The sequence below is a fragment of the Chlamydotis macqueenii genome, chromosome 1 (assembly GCF_036417535.1).
Source record: "Chlamydotis macqueenii isolate bChlMac1 chromosome 1, bChlMac1.mat, whole genome shotgun sequence".
NCBI classification, from domain to species: Eukaryota; Metazoa; Chordata; class Aves; order Otidiformes; family Otididae; genus Chlamydotis; species Chlamydotis macqueenii.
Window position 1 is genome coordinate 127543420 of NC_141556.1, and position 14501 is coordinate 127557920.

The 14501-nt window shown below is 41.7% G+C and overlaps 1 protein-coding gene across 1 annotated transcript; it reads left to right on the top strand.

The window, feature by feature from the left end:
* Positions 1-3792: 3792 nt before the first annotated feature.
* TASL (TLR adaptor interacting with endolysosomal SLC15A4) lies at positions 3793-13145 on the top strand. Its single transcript, XM_010129082.2, has 2 exons — positions 3793-3913; positions 11168-13145. Exon 2 carries the CDS (start codon positions 11169-11171, stop codon positions 12042-12044), a length of 876 nt encoding a protein of 291 aa, XP_010127384.1. The 5' UTR covers positions 3793-3913; position 11168; the 3' UTR covers positions 12045-13145.
* Positions 13146-14501: the final 1356 nt, after the last annotated feature.

Sequence of the window (14501 nt, forward strand, 5' to 3'; positions counted from 1 at the left end):
ATACCACATGAGTATAGAGCTAAAATTGTCTGATAACCTGATAGAGCTTACTGAGTACATACCTGCTTGAATACGTGTACAGGAAGATTGGTTTATTTTCTGCACTCATTCCTACTATTAATTTTAACAATAGGCTCCTAAATTATAATTTCTGGGATATAAACATCTCACCTACAAGTGACAGGCCTTTGCACTGTTTGACAAAACAGTCCCAGGCTAAGCAGAGATTTATTTATACTGAAGGTGTGTGGGGGAGCCTGTCGCTATACAGAAGGAACTTCAGCCTTCTCTTGTGTTTATGGCAGTGCAGTGTTATCAGCTACGAGATATTGAGACGCACGAGCTGAATGGTATCAGTGGGCAAGGGTCACTCAGTGAAGAAATGATAAACTGTCTGGTACTATCCTACAGATTAGTCCCTTAACAGCATTTTTCTGTTCTGCTTACACCAGCCAATAGTGCATTACGTTTGAAGCAGATGTGGACAGCAAAATGGCTTGTGCTGAAACCCTGCTTCCATGGTATGCATGTTCTGGGGAGGTGTCACGGTTTAAACCCAGCCAGTCAAGTACCACGTAGCCGCTTGCTCATCCTCCTCAGCAGGGTAGGGGAGAGAATCGGGATGAAAGGAGAACCGGTGGGTTGAGATGAAGACAGTTTACTAGGATAGCAATGGAAGATAATAACAATAATAAGATATAGGGATAATAAATATACAAAATGAATGATGCACAGTTTCTCACCACCTAGTGACCTGATGACTGATACCGCCCATCCCGAGCAGCACTCACGGAATGAAACAGAAAGCGATCACAGAACGATCCCGAGCAGCGAGAGAAGGAGCAAGAGAGCTGCCTACCAGCCAACTCCCACCTATATACAGAGCATGATGTTTATAGTATGGAATACTTTCTTTCGCCAGTTTAGGTCAACTGTACTGGCTGTACGCCTCCCAGCTTCTTGCACCTGCACATTAGTTAAACCTGGGAAACTGGGAAAAGTCTTTGGTCTCTTTAGCAGCAACTCACAACATCAGTGTTTTATTAATATTCTTCATATACCAAATCTCATACTAAATCCAAAATACAGCAGCTATTGAGAAAAAGATCAGGTCCATCCCAGCCGAAACCAGGACAAGAGGTTATTTCAGACCAGCTCCTCTGTGGTCCCATGAAAGCCCATGAGGAAACTTGCCCATGGCAAATTTCAAGTATGTGTCCTCCACTGGTATGTGTCCTCCTGCTTCACATTCTTCAAGAGCCAAACCAAAACATAATGAGGGCATACAATTGGCAGATATGTTTTGAAAGTAAACTCTTGAACTGAAATAAAAAGCTACGATAGATGTACTTAGGGTCAAAATTAAAACAGTTTCCTAGAGGAAACTCCCTGGGAATAGAAGGAATGTGGTAGAGAAGGAAACAGGGAACCGTGCAACTTCCTTGAAATGTTTTTCTTTTCTTTATTTTTTAGGGTAGGAATAACACATTCTTGATGCATTGGACTTACTGTAGCAAAGTACAGTGAGAAAAATAAGTTGGCATGGCCTCAGACAATCTGAGCTACATTTACAGATGAAGGAACAGAGAGAATGACTCCCCCAGCTGCTGAAGCTTTCCCTCTTCTCTCACACCTGTTCCACTGGGTGCAGGAGGCACAGCATGTTCAGGAATCTTTGCGAAATGGGTCAGGTGCCACTATGTTGTATAATCTCCCAGCTCATTCAGCTCCAAATCTGTCCCTCAGAGCATTACACTCAGAGCAGTTGATAAGTCACAACATAAAAGTTCGTATATGACAATGCTTCTTAGCTAAGGATAACCTGTCCAAGGTCATGAGTGAACATGGAGAAGATCACTAGAATAAATGAGTGTTCCCAAAGCCTGACTGTCAGGATTTTAATGTGCAATTTATATGACAAGAAATGACAGTTCTACATCTCCCTTCCACAGGCACATACAGCTACGGTGCAGAAATATGGACAGTGTTTTACTTCCTCTAGAGCACTAAAAACATCACATGTGCATAACTGGGGGGAAAAAAAGGCCACTTATTTTTTCCAAATCTAAGTGCCTGAAGGTAAGCCTTAAATCCATATTTAGGTATCTATATGAAAGAAGATTGATTTTTTCCGTTGGTCTGCATAGCTGTGCTTTTCTGGCTGTGGAAGCACTTTTTACTTTCAAATATCTGTCCATTTGTATCTTGCTGTTTTTACATGAATTTAAATGATTTAAAATACATTTTGAAAACTCTCTGAGGACCTTTACAGAAGTGCTTTTTTTTATACTACCAAAGTTATTTCCCAACAATCTAACTAGAAATACTGAGCTCTGTGGATCTACAGAAGAGGTAAAACTTCCTAGTGATTTATTTCTTGCTCCCCTCAGTAGTATTTCAACAAGATAATGGAAACACCAAGAAAAAGTGTTGGACCAGTATAAATTTGACAAGGCCTGAGATTGGTCCATAGTCCTGGTGAAAGATCAGAGAAAAAATATAATAAAGTTAATGTTAAGTGTGAAAGTGTTGTCTGTTACTACAGTAGCTTTGTTTCCACATGGAACACTTTTTTTTTCAGCAAAGATATCTGTTGAGATTTGCATTAAACTGCCAATTTTGTCCAGTTTTTGTGCTTTTTAGATGCTCTTGATACTAGCATAGCATATGATTGGGTACAGTATTATTTGATTAAACTGTTGTATGAATTAGCTAGGGATGTGTAAATAGGGCCAGACTGGCATCAGTACTTTTTCCATGCCTATGGCTATGAAGACTTTGAATACCAGCCCTGATCATATATCATATCACAGCAAATATTTAGCAAAATTGTGTTAATAGAAGCATTATACTACAACATATTTTCTGCTTGGCAAAGTTGGAGGCTTCCGAGAAAAAAAGTTATTGAAAAACAGGTCCTCAATAATGAAGTTAAAATACACTGACAGTGAAAATAAATTTATCTTATTATTGCAATGTGTGAATGCCTGATGATGCCTTTTTAAGCAAATTCTGTACATCCTATTGGGATCAATTCAAATAGTCCAGTTACATCCTTCAAACAGTACGTCTTCTATCCTTTAAGGAATACTCCATCACCAATCTCAAAGCCATATTCATTGTCCATACACCTCAAGCTTGGAGGGGGAAGTCCTGCTTGCCCAAGGTATTTTCATACACTGCCCCTGCTCAGACAAGCTGCTTGCCTGGGTATGGCAGGCATTGAGGTACTGAGTGCACCTTGAGTCTTAACTTTCCCCGTGACAGGTTTGGCAGAGACCAAGCAAAACCTGATGAACCAGCTGAGCTGTGCTGTTTGGAGGAAGCTGAGATGTATGAGGGTCTGCAGACAGCAAAGCAGGCCTGCTGTGAAATGGATTTCTGCTTCGGCATCTCACTCTTCCTGCCTATTTGGTGTGACAATCTTGACATGTCTAGATGTATTGCTGTGTCAATTAAAAGGAAAACGATAGATAGTCATTGAAATGGGGTACACTAACTTGCCACCAGATGAGCAGTTTCTCTAAGGTTGTTCTAACTGTTCACCAGAATTTTTTTTTTGTATAACAGTTAATAAGAGAAGTCCATCTGCCTGGACTGAGAGTGTTGCAATCAGCTATTTTAACAGTGCCCAGTTTCACAACGAAGTTTCATCTAGACACAAAAGAGGAAGCAAGTTCAGCATGTTGCAGTTCAGTCGATTATAAAACCCCCTCATCTCCTAAGGGACTTCCTTTCTATACTTTGCACTATAGAGGATTAGAAGTAAAACACATGTCATCTTAGAAGTGTATTTAAAAAGGAAATAAAAACAGAACATTGCATTTTGGGGTAGGGCAGACTCACAGGAAGCTTTAAACTGGCTAGAAGACAACAGATTTTCTGTACCTGCTCAGCTGCTGTATCTTTGGAGGTAAGACCTAGTTATAGCCTATGCATTATGTATGAAAGGGTTGCTCTTGCTTATCAAAGTGGCTCTGTTCTGTTTGTGTGGGATCACTGATGGTAGTGGGAAAAATGAAGACTTACTTTTTCTGTTTTGAACGCACGCGCGTGTTTGCAGAGTCTCAGCCACTGTCCGCACACAGTTTCTGCTGCCCTAAGAAGTGATGAGAACATTTCAAAAGTACCATCTTCACAAGCGTGACTGACTGTGGTTGGTCTGCAATGCAACTTCAAAATGTAAAAAAATTGATCCTCTAGTATTTTTAAGTCTATCATAAAATCATACTAAAAAATGTTTTTCAGAATACTTTTAAAGCAAATCTTACCAGGTGCTTTGTTTTTAGCAAATTATGGTATTTTATTGATCTTTCTGTGCATGTTAGTGTACTGCCCAAGTGATGTCTTAGAAGTGGAGTACTCTATTCGTAGATTAGAGCTAAAAATAGGCATCATAATAGATAAACATGAGCATCATATTTTTAAAAATTTCATAGAAAAAAGCTGAGATTTTTTTGAAAACAATATGATGTTTAAATGTATAAACACAGAAAGTTTATCATTGTATTTCAATGATTCACAGCAAATTTTCTGGTTTGCTGCAAGTTTGCAGCCTGACATGGGTGTACATGCACAGCAGGCACCCTCCCCCCTCTTTTTTTATACTCTACAGCAGATGTGACTAACGTTTTAGTGCTTGTTAGTGCACCATTTCCCTCCCTCCTCCTGGGAAACCCCTTCAGCCTTTTCTGTCTTTCTTGCTTTAGCATTTATTCTTTTCACTTCTAGAAAGTGTATGCTCTTCTATAAGAGTGCACATGAATTTATTTCCCTTTTACGTCAGCTGCTTAGAAACAAAATATTTCAGTCCAAATAGTTCAGTCATGACAAAAACCAACAACTCATTCAAATAAACACAGAAATCCAGAAACATGACATGATTTCCACCCCAGAAAGATCTAAAAGCACAGTGTAGAAATATAATGTAGTCAAGCCACCTTTATCAGTGTGGAGCCCCATCCTTTCCTGCCTCACATTTCATGTTGTTGCTTACAGCTGTGGATATGAGATATAAAATGCTATCAAACCAGACTGATGGTGTCCTAAAACAACTTTGTATGGGTATAGATGATTAAGAAAAGTGTGAAAAATGGTGCACGAGGCTTGCTCTGTAAGAAGTTTCAAGGAACTTGAACTGATAAAATAGACTTGTGTGGGAAATTATTTGAGAGCTCAAGAAGCTATATTTACCCACATACGGTTTTTCTTATATTTTTATGGAAGCCTGTCCCCCCAAACTCCACTTAAGGACACAACAGCACTCAAACTCATTTTCTAAATGAAAGAAACCAGCTGCTCCTGAAGCTTATTGCCATCCATTTAGCATGATTAAAAATGGGTACACACTTGTATAAGAAGAACATTCAACAGTACGATAGACATATAAAGTGTAATGTGATCTTGGAGAAGATGTGTCTCCTCACTTGCTTCCTTCAGCCTGTCCTTCAAGGAAATTCCCTCATATTCTTGAAATACAAGTTTATTATCCTCTCAAATCTACTCTACTTGTTCCCCCCAGGACAGCTCGTATTCCCCAGCTGGGAGGTACTCCTAGGTTTCCTGCATCTCTTGAACTGTTGACATGTGAATAAAGAAGATGAGTAGGGCTCCTGGTTTCTTCTGTGGGAAGACCAAAAGATCAGAGCCAAGATACCTGTGAGGAGGGAACAAGAGGGGTTTGGCTCATGACTACTACTGAAAGAGCGTCACAGTGCAGTCTCACAGGTCCCAGATCTTGCAGAGCAACAGCAGCAGCAGGGAGAGGAAGTTACACATCCAGCGGGTAGCATCTGGATGCTTGCGCAAAAGCACCTCTTAGCTATTTGTCTTCTCTTCTGCCCTGGGCAAAGTGGGTCAACTCCTACCTCAAATAGCAGTCATTGTTATCATAGAATCAGATTAGATTCAGATTAGACATTAGGAAATTTTTTTTTTACAATGAGGATGGTAGAACACTGGAACAGGTTGCCCAGAGAGGTGGTGGATGCCCCATCCCTGGAAACATTCAAGACCAGGTTGGATGAGGCTCTGAGGAACCTGATCTAGTCGGGGATATCCCTGGTCCTTGCAAGGGGGTTGAACTAGATGACCTTTAAAGGTCCCTTCCAACCCAAACTATTCCATGATTCTAATCATAGAGTCCTAGGACAGCCACAGCCCAGGTTGGAAGGGGCCTCAAAAGATCATCTGGTTCAGCCTTTCATGGAAAAGAGAGCCTAGATGAGATTATCTAGCACCCTGTCCAATTGCATTTTGAAAACCTCCAGCGATGGGGGCTCCACTACATCCGTGGGAAAGTTGTTCCAGTCATTGATTGTTCTCACTGTAAAAAATATCTTTCTTATATTGAGATGAAACCTCTCCCAAAACAACTTGTACCCATTGCCCCTTGTCTTCTCTGTGTATCTCCTTGTGAAGACAGAGCATCTGTCCTCTTTGTAGTTGCTCTTTAAGTACTGGAATACTGTGGTGAGATCCCTGCCCCAGCCTTCTTTTCACCATGGAGAAGAGTCCTAACTCCTTCAGTCTTTCCTTGTAGAGCAGGTTCTCCAGCTCTTTGGTCATCTTCATGGCCCCCCACTGGACTTTCTCCAGACTGTTCTCATCTTTCTTGAATTGTGAGGACCAGAACTGGACACTCCATGTGCAGCCTGACAAGCACTGACTAGAGTGGGATGATCACATCTCTGTCTCTGCTAGTAGTTCCCCTGTGGATGCAGCCCAGGGCCCAGTTTGCCTTCATTGTTGCACTGGTGCCCTGCTGAGCCATGTTCAGCTTGTTGTCCACCAGGACCCCCAGGTCCCTCTCAGCAAAGCTGCTCCCCAGCCACACAGATCCTAGCCTGTACTGGGCTCTTTGGTTATGTCATCCCAGGTGCACAGCCTTGCACTTCTCTTTGTTAAACTTCACACTGTTATTGCTAGCCCTCTCTGCCAGCCTGTCCAGGTCTCTCAGTAAGATGGCTCTCCCTTCTGACGTGCACACCTCACCATGCAGTTTAGAGTCGTCAGCATTACCTTTACCCAAGCCAGGCCTGGGCACTGGAGATAGCCCTTATTGAATGAGGTTCAGATATCAAAGATCTGTGATTTTCAGGCATTAAGGAAAGGTCATATTCATCCATATGCACAGCTCATTACACTATCTTCTTCAGTCTCCGGATTTCCCTACGCTGGCTGTAGGTTTCCTGGGAGCTGTTTCACACCAGTCTCTGTGGAAGGTGAGACGTGGGTCCTGCAACATAGGCAAGCTCGCTCTCCAGCCTGTCCTGCTTGACAGGTCAACTCTTGCATGTGTGTCCTGCAACCCGAGTAAATCCCAGAGCTCACTGAAGGGAACTGTCTGTATCTCCACAGCCTGGAAAATTGTCCCTAAAAATAAGGAAAAATACTACAGATGAATCCACAGGATTTGGGTTCCCTCGAGACAGGGAGACTTTATCATCTGGGATCCCATCTAGTAAGTCAGCTAGAACTTAAGGTATACCCTGTGATAAAACTTGAACTCCAACTACCAGCAGCACAGCTTTAGTGCCATTCAGAACCTTGCTCAGGGATCTGAAAGCCAGACATATTCAAAACATGATTGTCTCTTCTATGAGTTTCCATCCCCTCCTTTTGCAATGCAAAAGAATGTCCCTTTCCCCACTGAGCTGTGATCCCAGCTGGTACCACGTTCTTTCTGTTCTCCCTAGCAACTTTTCATCTTGCTCGGGTTTTTATACAGGACACAATTTATCCTGTCTGTTTGTGTACACTTCTCAGGCTTATCCTGAGTCAAGAATTTCCATTATGCTCCCAGTCTGCTCTCAGACTCTACTCTGAGGTCTTTAGGCAAACATTGACACCATCTCCAAGCATTATAACCCGGTAAATTTTCTGCCACTCAGAAAATACTGGCAGTAGCACTGGATTCTCCACATAGCTTTAAACTTTCATCCTGCGGCTTTTCTTCCGCGGAAGAACTGAGTGAAAAGCCCAGGGAAGACATATGAGTTTTTAAGATCATCTGACAGTAAGAAAGACTATGTCAGATAAAAAAGAAATGTAGACCAGTCAGTCTTCTCTCTCTGTCTCCACTGGGATCTGGGCTTAGGTAGAATGTAGTCAGCTCTCTTTGCCAGGTCATTACCCACGCAAGGAAAAATTTCTTCATTCACCTCATATGCAAAATGCATCAGATCAGAGTTTTTCCTTGCGCAACAGAAGTCTGGCAGTTATTTTCAGGAAGAGGGAACTGAAATCTGAATTTAAGGAGCATGAAACCCAAAATATTGAGAGACTTTAGATATAATCCCTGTGCACTTGGAATCCTGGTGTATACATGCATCTGTGGCATGGAAGGGGGATTAAGAGGAGGTGCATGAGAAAGTAGAATTAATGAAAACTGTCATTGTTGTCAGATGTAAAATGCAAGGATTAAAGGTGACGCAACTGCTTGACCAGCCATTGGTAGTGATGGAATAACAACTTGACAGTGGTATATATTATATTAAGTACTAGGACCACAGATGTATGCACTTCTCTTTTGCGTTCAGGCTCAACACTTCTTGTCAAAACTTCAATCAGATTTCCTTGCAAAGCTGGCAATAGTCAGATTAGTGTGACTGCCCTCCTTGCCAACTTTGGAGGGCAAGCTTGTAACTCATTCAGCAAAACACCCAACTCCTGAGCACAACGGCAGCTTAACCTTTTTGAATTTACCAGTTCTTTTGTTTCCCCTCCAGTCTCAGACAGTGTGCTCTAAAACTCTTAAAATAAGTATTGCAGAATGCAGTGCAAAGAAACGGAACCAACGGTTTCGTTTCCCTAATGTGTCACCTTATGACAGAAACAACATACATCTGGGCAGCAGGAAAGACAGCAGTGTCACATGCTACCTGAACACAATTGGCCGTGCGTACATTGGTTGAGAAGTGAACAGGCCATATGTTATATTTCCACTCATTTCTCAGAATCCACATTAAAAATAAGCACAGGAGTAAGCGTCTAACAATTCCAGGTTCACGCTAGCCGAAGTTAGTGGTGACGTTGCAATAAAGCCATCTGGGCCATGGAGGAGTTGGGGAAGGGAACGGCCTTTGAGCTGAAAAAGAGGGGAACAGAAGCAGAGGAGAGGGAGAGAGGTGAGTTTATAGCCTGAGTAGCTCTAGCGTTTGGCTAAGACTTCTGTGGTGGCACCTTAATTGCAGCTAAAACCTAAAGCAAGGCAACAGCAGCATACTGCACAGAATCCCAAGCCCCAAACATGGGGGTTTGCCTCTCATGTAAATAGACCACTTTTCATTAAAAATTACCTGCCTGTGGGAAATTTCACACCATCAGCAGCAGCAGAGATCCAGGGTCACCAAAGCAAGTGTTTGAACACATTTAATTTTCATTAAAATTTTATTCTGAAGGAAGCTTGTTTTCCCTCCAGCCTCCTTCTTCAGTGTAGAAGTGATTCCTTCCCCCTCTGCCCCGAGGAAAGCCTTTTCTCACACTGTCTTCTTCCCGACATCTGCCTAAAGTCTATATGCGTGCTTTGACAGGATTTAGCCAACATTTATTATTAGTGCGGCATTTTGCATGAGCAACTGTTACACGTGAAATACTTTACTGAGAAATGAGAGCTCTTTCACTCTTGGAAAGGTAAGTAGGACAGCAACACGGGGTAGTACAGCGTGTGCCAGAGAAATGCCACCTCCCCATTCATAGTTTGTGGAAAGATGTTCCTGTTCTGGTGCTCCACACAGTGGGTATTTTGAAATAAGAGAACTGGGATATATGTTCATATCTGCACAGACAATATCCGTAAGGATTAAAATGGTATAATTAGTTTAAAGAGTAAATGAAGAAAAGTACTTGCTGTTAAAACAAAGACAAGTTATTTGTTCCTCTATCACACAAGATATTTTGTACTATAGAAAGAAAATTCCAATTTACATTTTTATTAATTTATTTTTATTTAAGATTTACTTTCTCTTTGCTGAACCACACAATTTCTTTAGGACATCTTTCCCATTGGTCATCTCCTTGACATCTGTTTGAAAAAAGGACACAGAGGTGGACTTAAGAACAATTATGTGGTAGTGGAGCTGCTAAAGCCTGGGCAGAACATTTGCTGATGTGCAGATGCATGTGTGTCCTTGCTAGTGAGTCCCGTCTGTCATTGCTAACATGTCTACGCAGCTTTTGAGACTGAGCTGCCTATAAGAGAGTGAAGTGACTGCTGGAACCTGATCATGCCTTTGTGGAAACGCAGTGGAAACGCAATGGAGACTGATTTTAGAGCTGGTGGTACTCATGACTAATCCAACAATGGAGGAGCCAGAGTACTTCTTAAACATGCACTTTCCTATGCATTGTACTGAAATATGTCTCTTCAAAAGTACACTGCAGATTTCTGCATCTAGGGTGGTCAGTTTAAGATCCTTTTATAGTAACTGGAGAATGATAAGCAAATCTAGGGCACAGTTCATCCCATTTCAGTGTAGGTGTCTAAGATAGGCCAGATGAATCATGCCTTCAAAAAGCCTGGCTTTTGCCACTGACATTTTTGTGTCTAAAGGTTAGAGGCAATTAGTTCCATCCTGCTTGGCATGCAGAAATGCAAAATATTAATTTAATTATCTGAGATATTTTAATGAAAAAGGAACCATACTTACAGCTATTGATTAGTCTGGAACAAAAGGGGTGATACTCTCAATATGAATCTCAAATCAACATAGTTCTGAGGCACCTGACAAACCACACACAACAAAAGTTCCTTCAAAGCATATGAGAATAAGGGGGAAACCCCACGGCTTCTTACTGAAGTCAAGGGCAAAAATATACATATTAAGCATGAGCTATTATAGCAAGTATTACCACAACAAACCACTTCTTCTTCCTCTTTTCCCAACTCAGTTTTCGGTGAATGTATTGGATATGTCATACGTTATGTTATACAGAATATGCTTTGATGTGGTTAACAGCACAACAGGGAGAATAGCTGATCACTTCACCATTGGCTTAAGTCCTCTAGAAAGACACAGACATTCTCGTTCATGTCCAAATCAGAAACATCTCTCTGCAGATAGTAGCAGACTTGCAAGTGTAATCACCACTCCATGATTTTGTAATGAATTAATGGTTTCTTCTTCTCACTTTTCTGTCCACTGGTGGTTCCTTTCCTTTGGTGAAGGATGCTGTCGGAAGGTTACCTTTATGGAATCGCCTACCTTTGTGAAGACCTGAACCCTGAGCTCTACAGCAAGAGTTCAGCTGAGGAAGTGGTGTATGAAATGAGGTCCATTAATTATTCTTCCACGGATGAAGCACAAGGAAAAAATCTCTTTCAGAGATGCAGATCTGCTGGCAAGTGCATTTCCTCGGTCTGCTCACGAAGTAGCAAGCACAGCAGAAGGCAGAAGGATAATCTCCTGCAGCCTACACGGCACCCTGCACCCGAAGGGCAGCCGTCTCCAGCTCTGCATGTCTGCGAGGGGCTGACAAGAAAAGACACCTACCTGGTTCCACCTTCCTGCAAAAGCATTTGCAAGAACTACAACGATTTGCATATAGCTGGGGACTACGTGGTGCCAATTAGCTCAATCACGACAGATTTTACCTGCGACAGCGGCATAGGCCCCTTCTTGGAGTCCTCAGAGATTCCTCCCCCACTGGAGTCGGTGAAGGTTCCCCCCAGTGACACCAGCCGCAAGCCGGTCCAAGGCTACTCCTCATGCTGGCGGCTGGCCAGCTTAGTGCCCCACCAGCAGCCCCTCTCCGACTCAGCCCTGAATGACTACCTCGAACAGAAGCTGGTGGAACTGTATAAGCAGTACATCATGGATAGCACAGCGAACAGGGCGTCCCCTACTCACATCCTGGCCTCGGAGCTTATCATGACTAATGTAGATCAAATCAGTGTGCAGATATCGCGGGAAAGGAATATGGAGACCACCAAGGCCAAAGACATTGTCATTAGCCGCTTCTTACAAATAGCCAGTGAAAAAATATCCTCAGAAATTAGCACACCTAGTCTGCATATTTCCCAATATAGCCACACTAATGCGTAGTATTTGAATGTCTGCCATTAGAAAGCTTTTATGTTATGCAAAGTCAATTTTTAGTTTCTTAAGATGTTTTTCTACTTCATAAAAAATGCCTTTACCATCTACCACTTAAATTAAACCTTCCAGTACATATTAAATAAGTAAAAGATATTTATACTGTGCAGCCTCTATTGTGAACCAGATGATTTATTGTTTGGTTTTTTTTTTTTAAGTTTTTCCCCAAAGGCTTATCTCAGTAAGCCTCAGACATTAAAAAAGTTTTGTTAGAAAAATGACTAAGACCATATGACACTCTTCCAGGGGCTGAGATGTTCGCTTTCTCCCCCATATGCTTGGCATCTCATTTCAACTTTCCTCTGTTTGGAGTCCGCCATCCTACCCCTGCGCCTGTGTGAAGCGAAGGGTTACACTCCAGCAAGCACAAGCACAGTGATTGTAAAGCCACAGAAATACAGAATTTAAGATGTCATCTAGTTCATCGCCCTGCACCAGATGGCTTTACTTATGGCACCTCAGACAGAATTTTTATAATTTTTTCTTAAAGATATCAAGTGATAAACACTTCATGCTTTCTTCTGTACTAATTCTAATTATTTCATTGCTGTCTAAATGTTCAAAAGCTACCATCCCTTTTTGTGAAGCGAAAACTGTTTCCAAAGAGACTCCATCAGTAGGAGCGTACCTGTATACCTGTGTGTTTTGCACCGAGCTGAACTTTTACAATGGATGCTGGTGACCTGTAATCACAGACAGATGCCACCTTTGCCAGCTACTTGCAGACCTGCAGCTGTGGAGTGGTTGTGTAGGGACAGCAATGATAACAATGGGAGAAGAGGAAGAAGAATTCATCTTTGTTAAGAGAATTGCACATTGAAAAATAAGGCCTAATCCAAAGCCTATTTCTTTAATGCAAACAGTCCCTTTGAATGCAGAAGGAAAGCTGAAACGGACTTCTCAGCAGCCTGGCTAACCCCTTCTTTGGTGAAGATCATTGCTGTTTATCGTAGGTCAAGGTCACTTGAACCTGATGCATTTCTAATAGGAAGGTCCTTTTTTTTTTTTTGTAAAATTTCACTAAGTCTTAAAAAAGAAGAAGAAGAAAAAAAGCTGCCTTGTGGACTAGGATGGTTACCTATTTTGAGTCTGCATAATGTATAACATTTTGTCAATTAAATCCATCATTAGTTGAGTTTCTAAGTATCAGTATAATATAAATACTAATTTATAATAAATATTCATAAAATGTTTTCTTGTTATTGATTCCAAAGTGCCATTTGGCCTTTGTGTTATTTTTCTTTCCTTTTTTTTTTTTCTTAATATAAGGCATGACTTTATGTATAGTTCAAAACCAAAGGGAAAGTAGTAAACATGTCAGTTTATGTTACTGCTGCTGTCTTTCCAGAGATTGCTGGGATAGCTCAGTATATTTTCCTGCTTGTGCAATGAAGGGGTATCCAAAAAACAGTTGCCATAAGAACCTTTGTTGTGTGGATCTAGAGCCTGTACATACATCTGTTGCCATAGCAACCTACTCCAATAGTGTTATTCAGCAATTCAAGATAGATAATTTCTGCCATATAATATTTCTAGACTTTGATCAAATGCAATTTACAAATAGAAAAACCCCACTATTTTAAAGAGAAAATAACATTCATGGTCATGCATAGGCACACACGTGTTCTGTGTGCAAACTCAATTACCAATAGACCTCTCAAGTCTCTTGAAACTCTCCCAGAATAAAAGGATACACTGGAATCTATGAAAATGGCTTGCAGAGGACAGGAAAGGCAAGCAAATATAGTAGTTTTTATGTCCTACAGATACGGACTCAGGCTTTTCAACACATAGGGGTTTTGTTTATGCCTATTGACATTCACATCACTGCATTTTAGTAGCAAAAGATGTTGCAGAAAGAAACTTGTAGAGTTGAATGTGGAAATCAATACCCTTGCTGAAAGATCTGGCACCTTCATCAGAGAACATAACCGGTTCTTACAGTCAACTCTACCCGCTCCACAGACTGCGTCCTCTGCAAACAAAATAGTAATTTGTTGTCTGTTACTCATAAATCCAGATCTTGATCTTCCCCTGCACTGGCAGAGCTGCGACCAAGACCCGCAGGCAGCACCCGCTCGCCATGGCCTCCCTTCTCGGCAGACAGGGAAAGACCAAGGGCAGCTGGAGAACAGGGGCTGAGAGGTCTGCCCAGACCCACGTGAAAATGTCCTCTCGTTTCCTGGGCTGACCCCAGATCTGCTGTCTCAGGGGGCCGCAGTGTGAACTGGGGACTCAGAGGACAAAGCAGAGTGGTGGAGAAGAAAGACATGTACAAAATGTACAAAAGACGTATACTTAAACGTACAAAAGCATGGCTGGTGCATATAGAGGGCACATTTGATACTTACATTGGATTAATCGATCAACTACAAATCATTCAATTCTCACGCAGCTTTCTTCCAA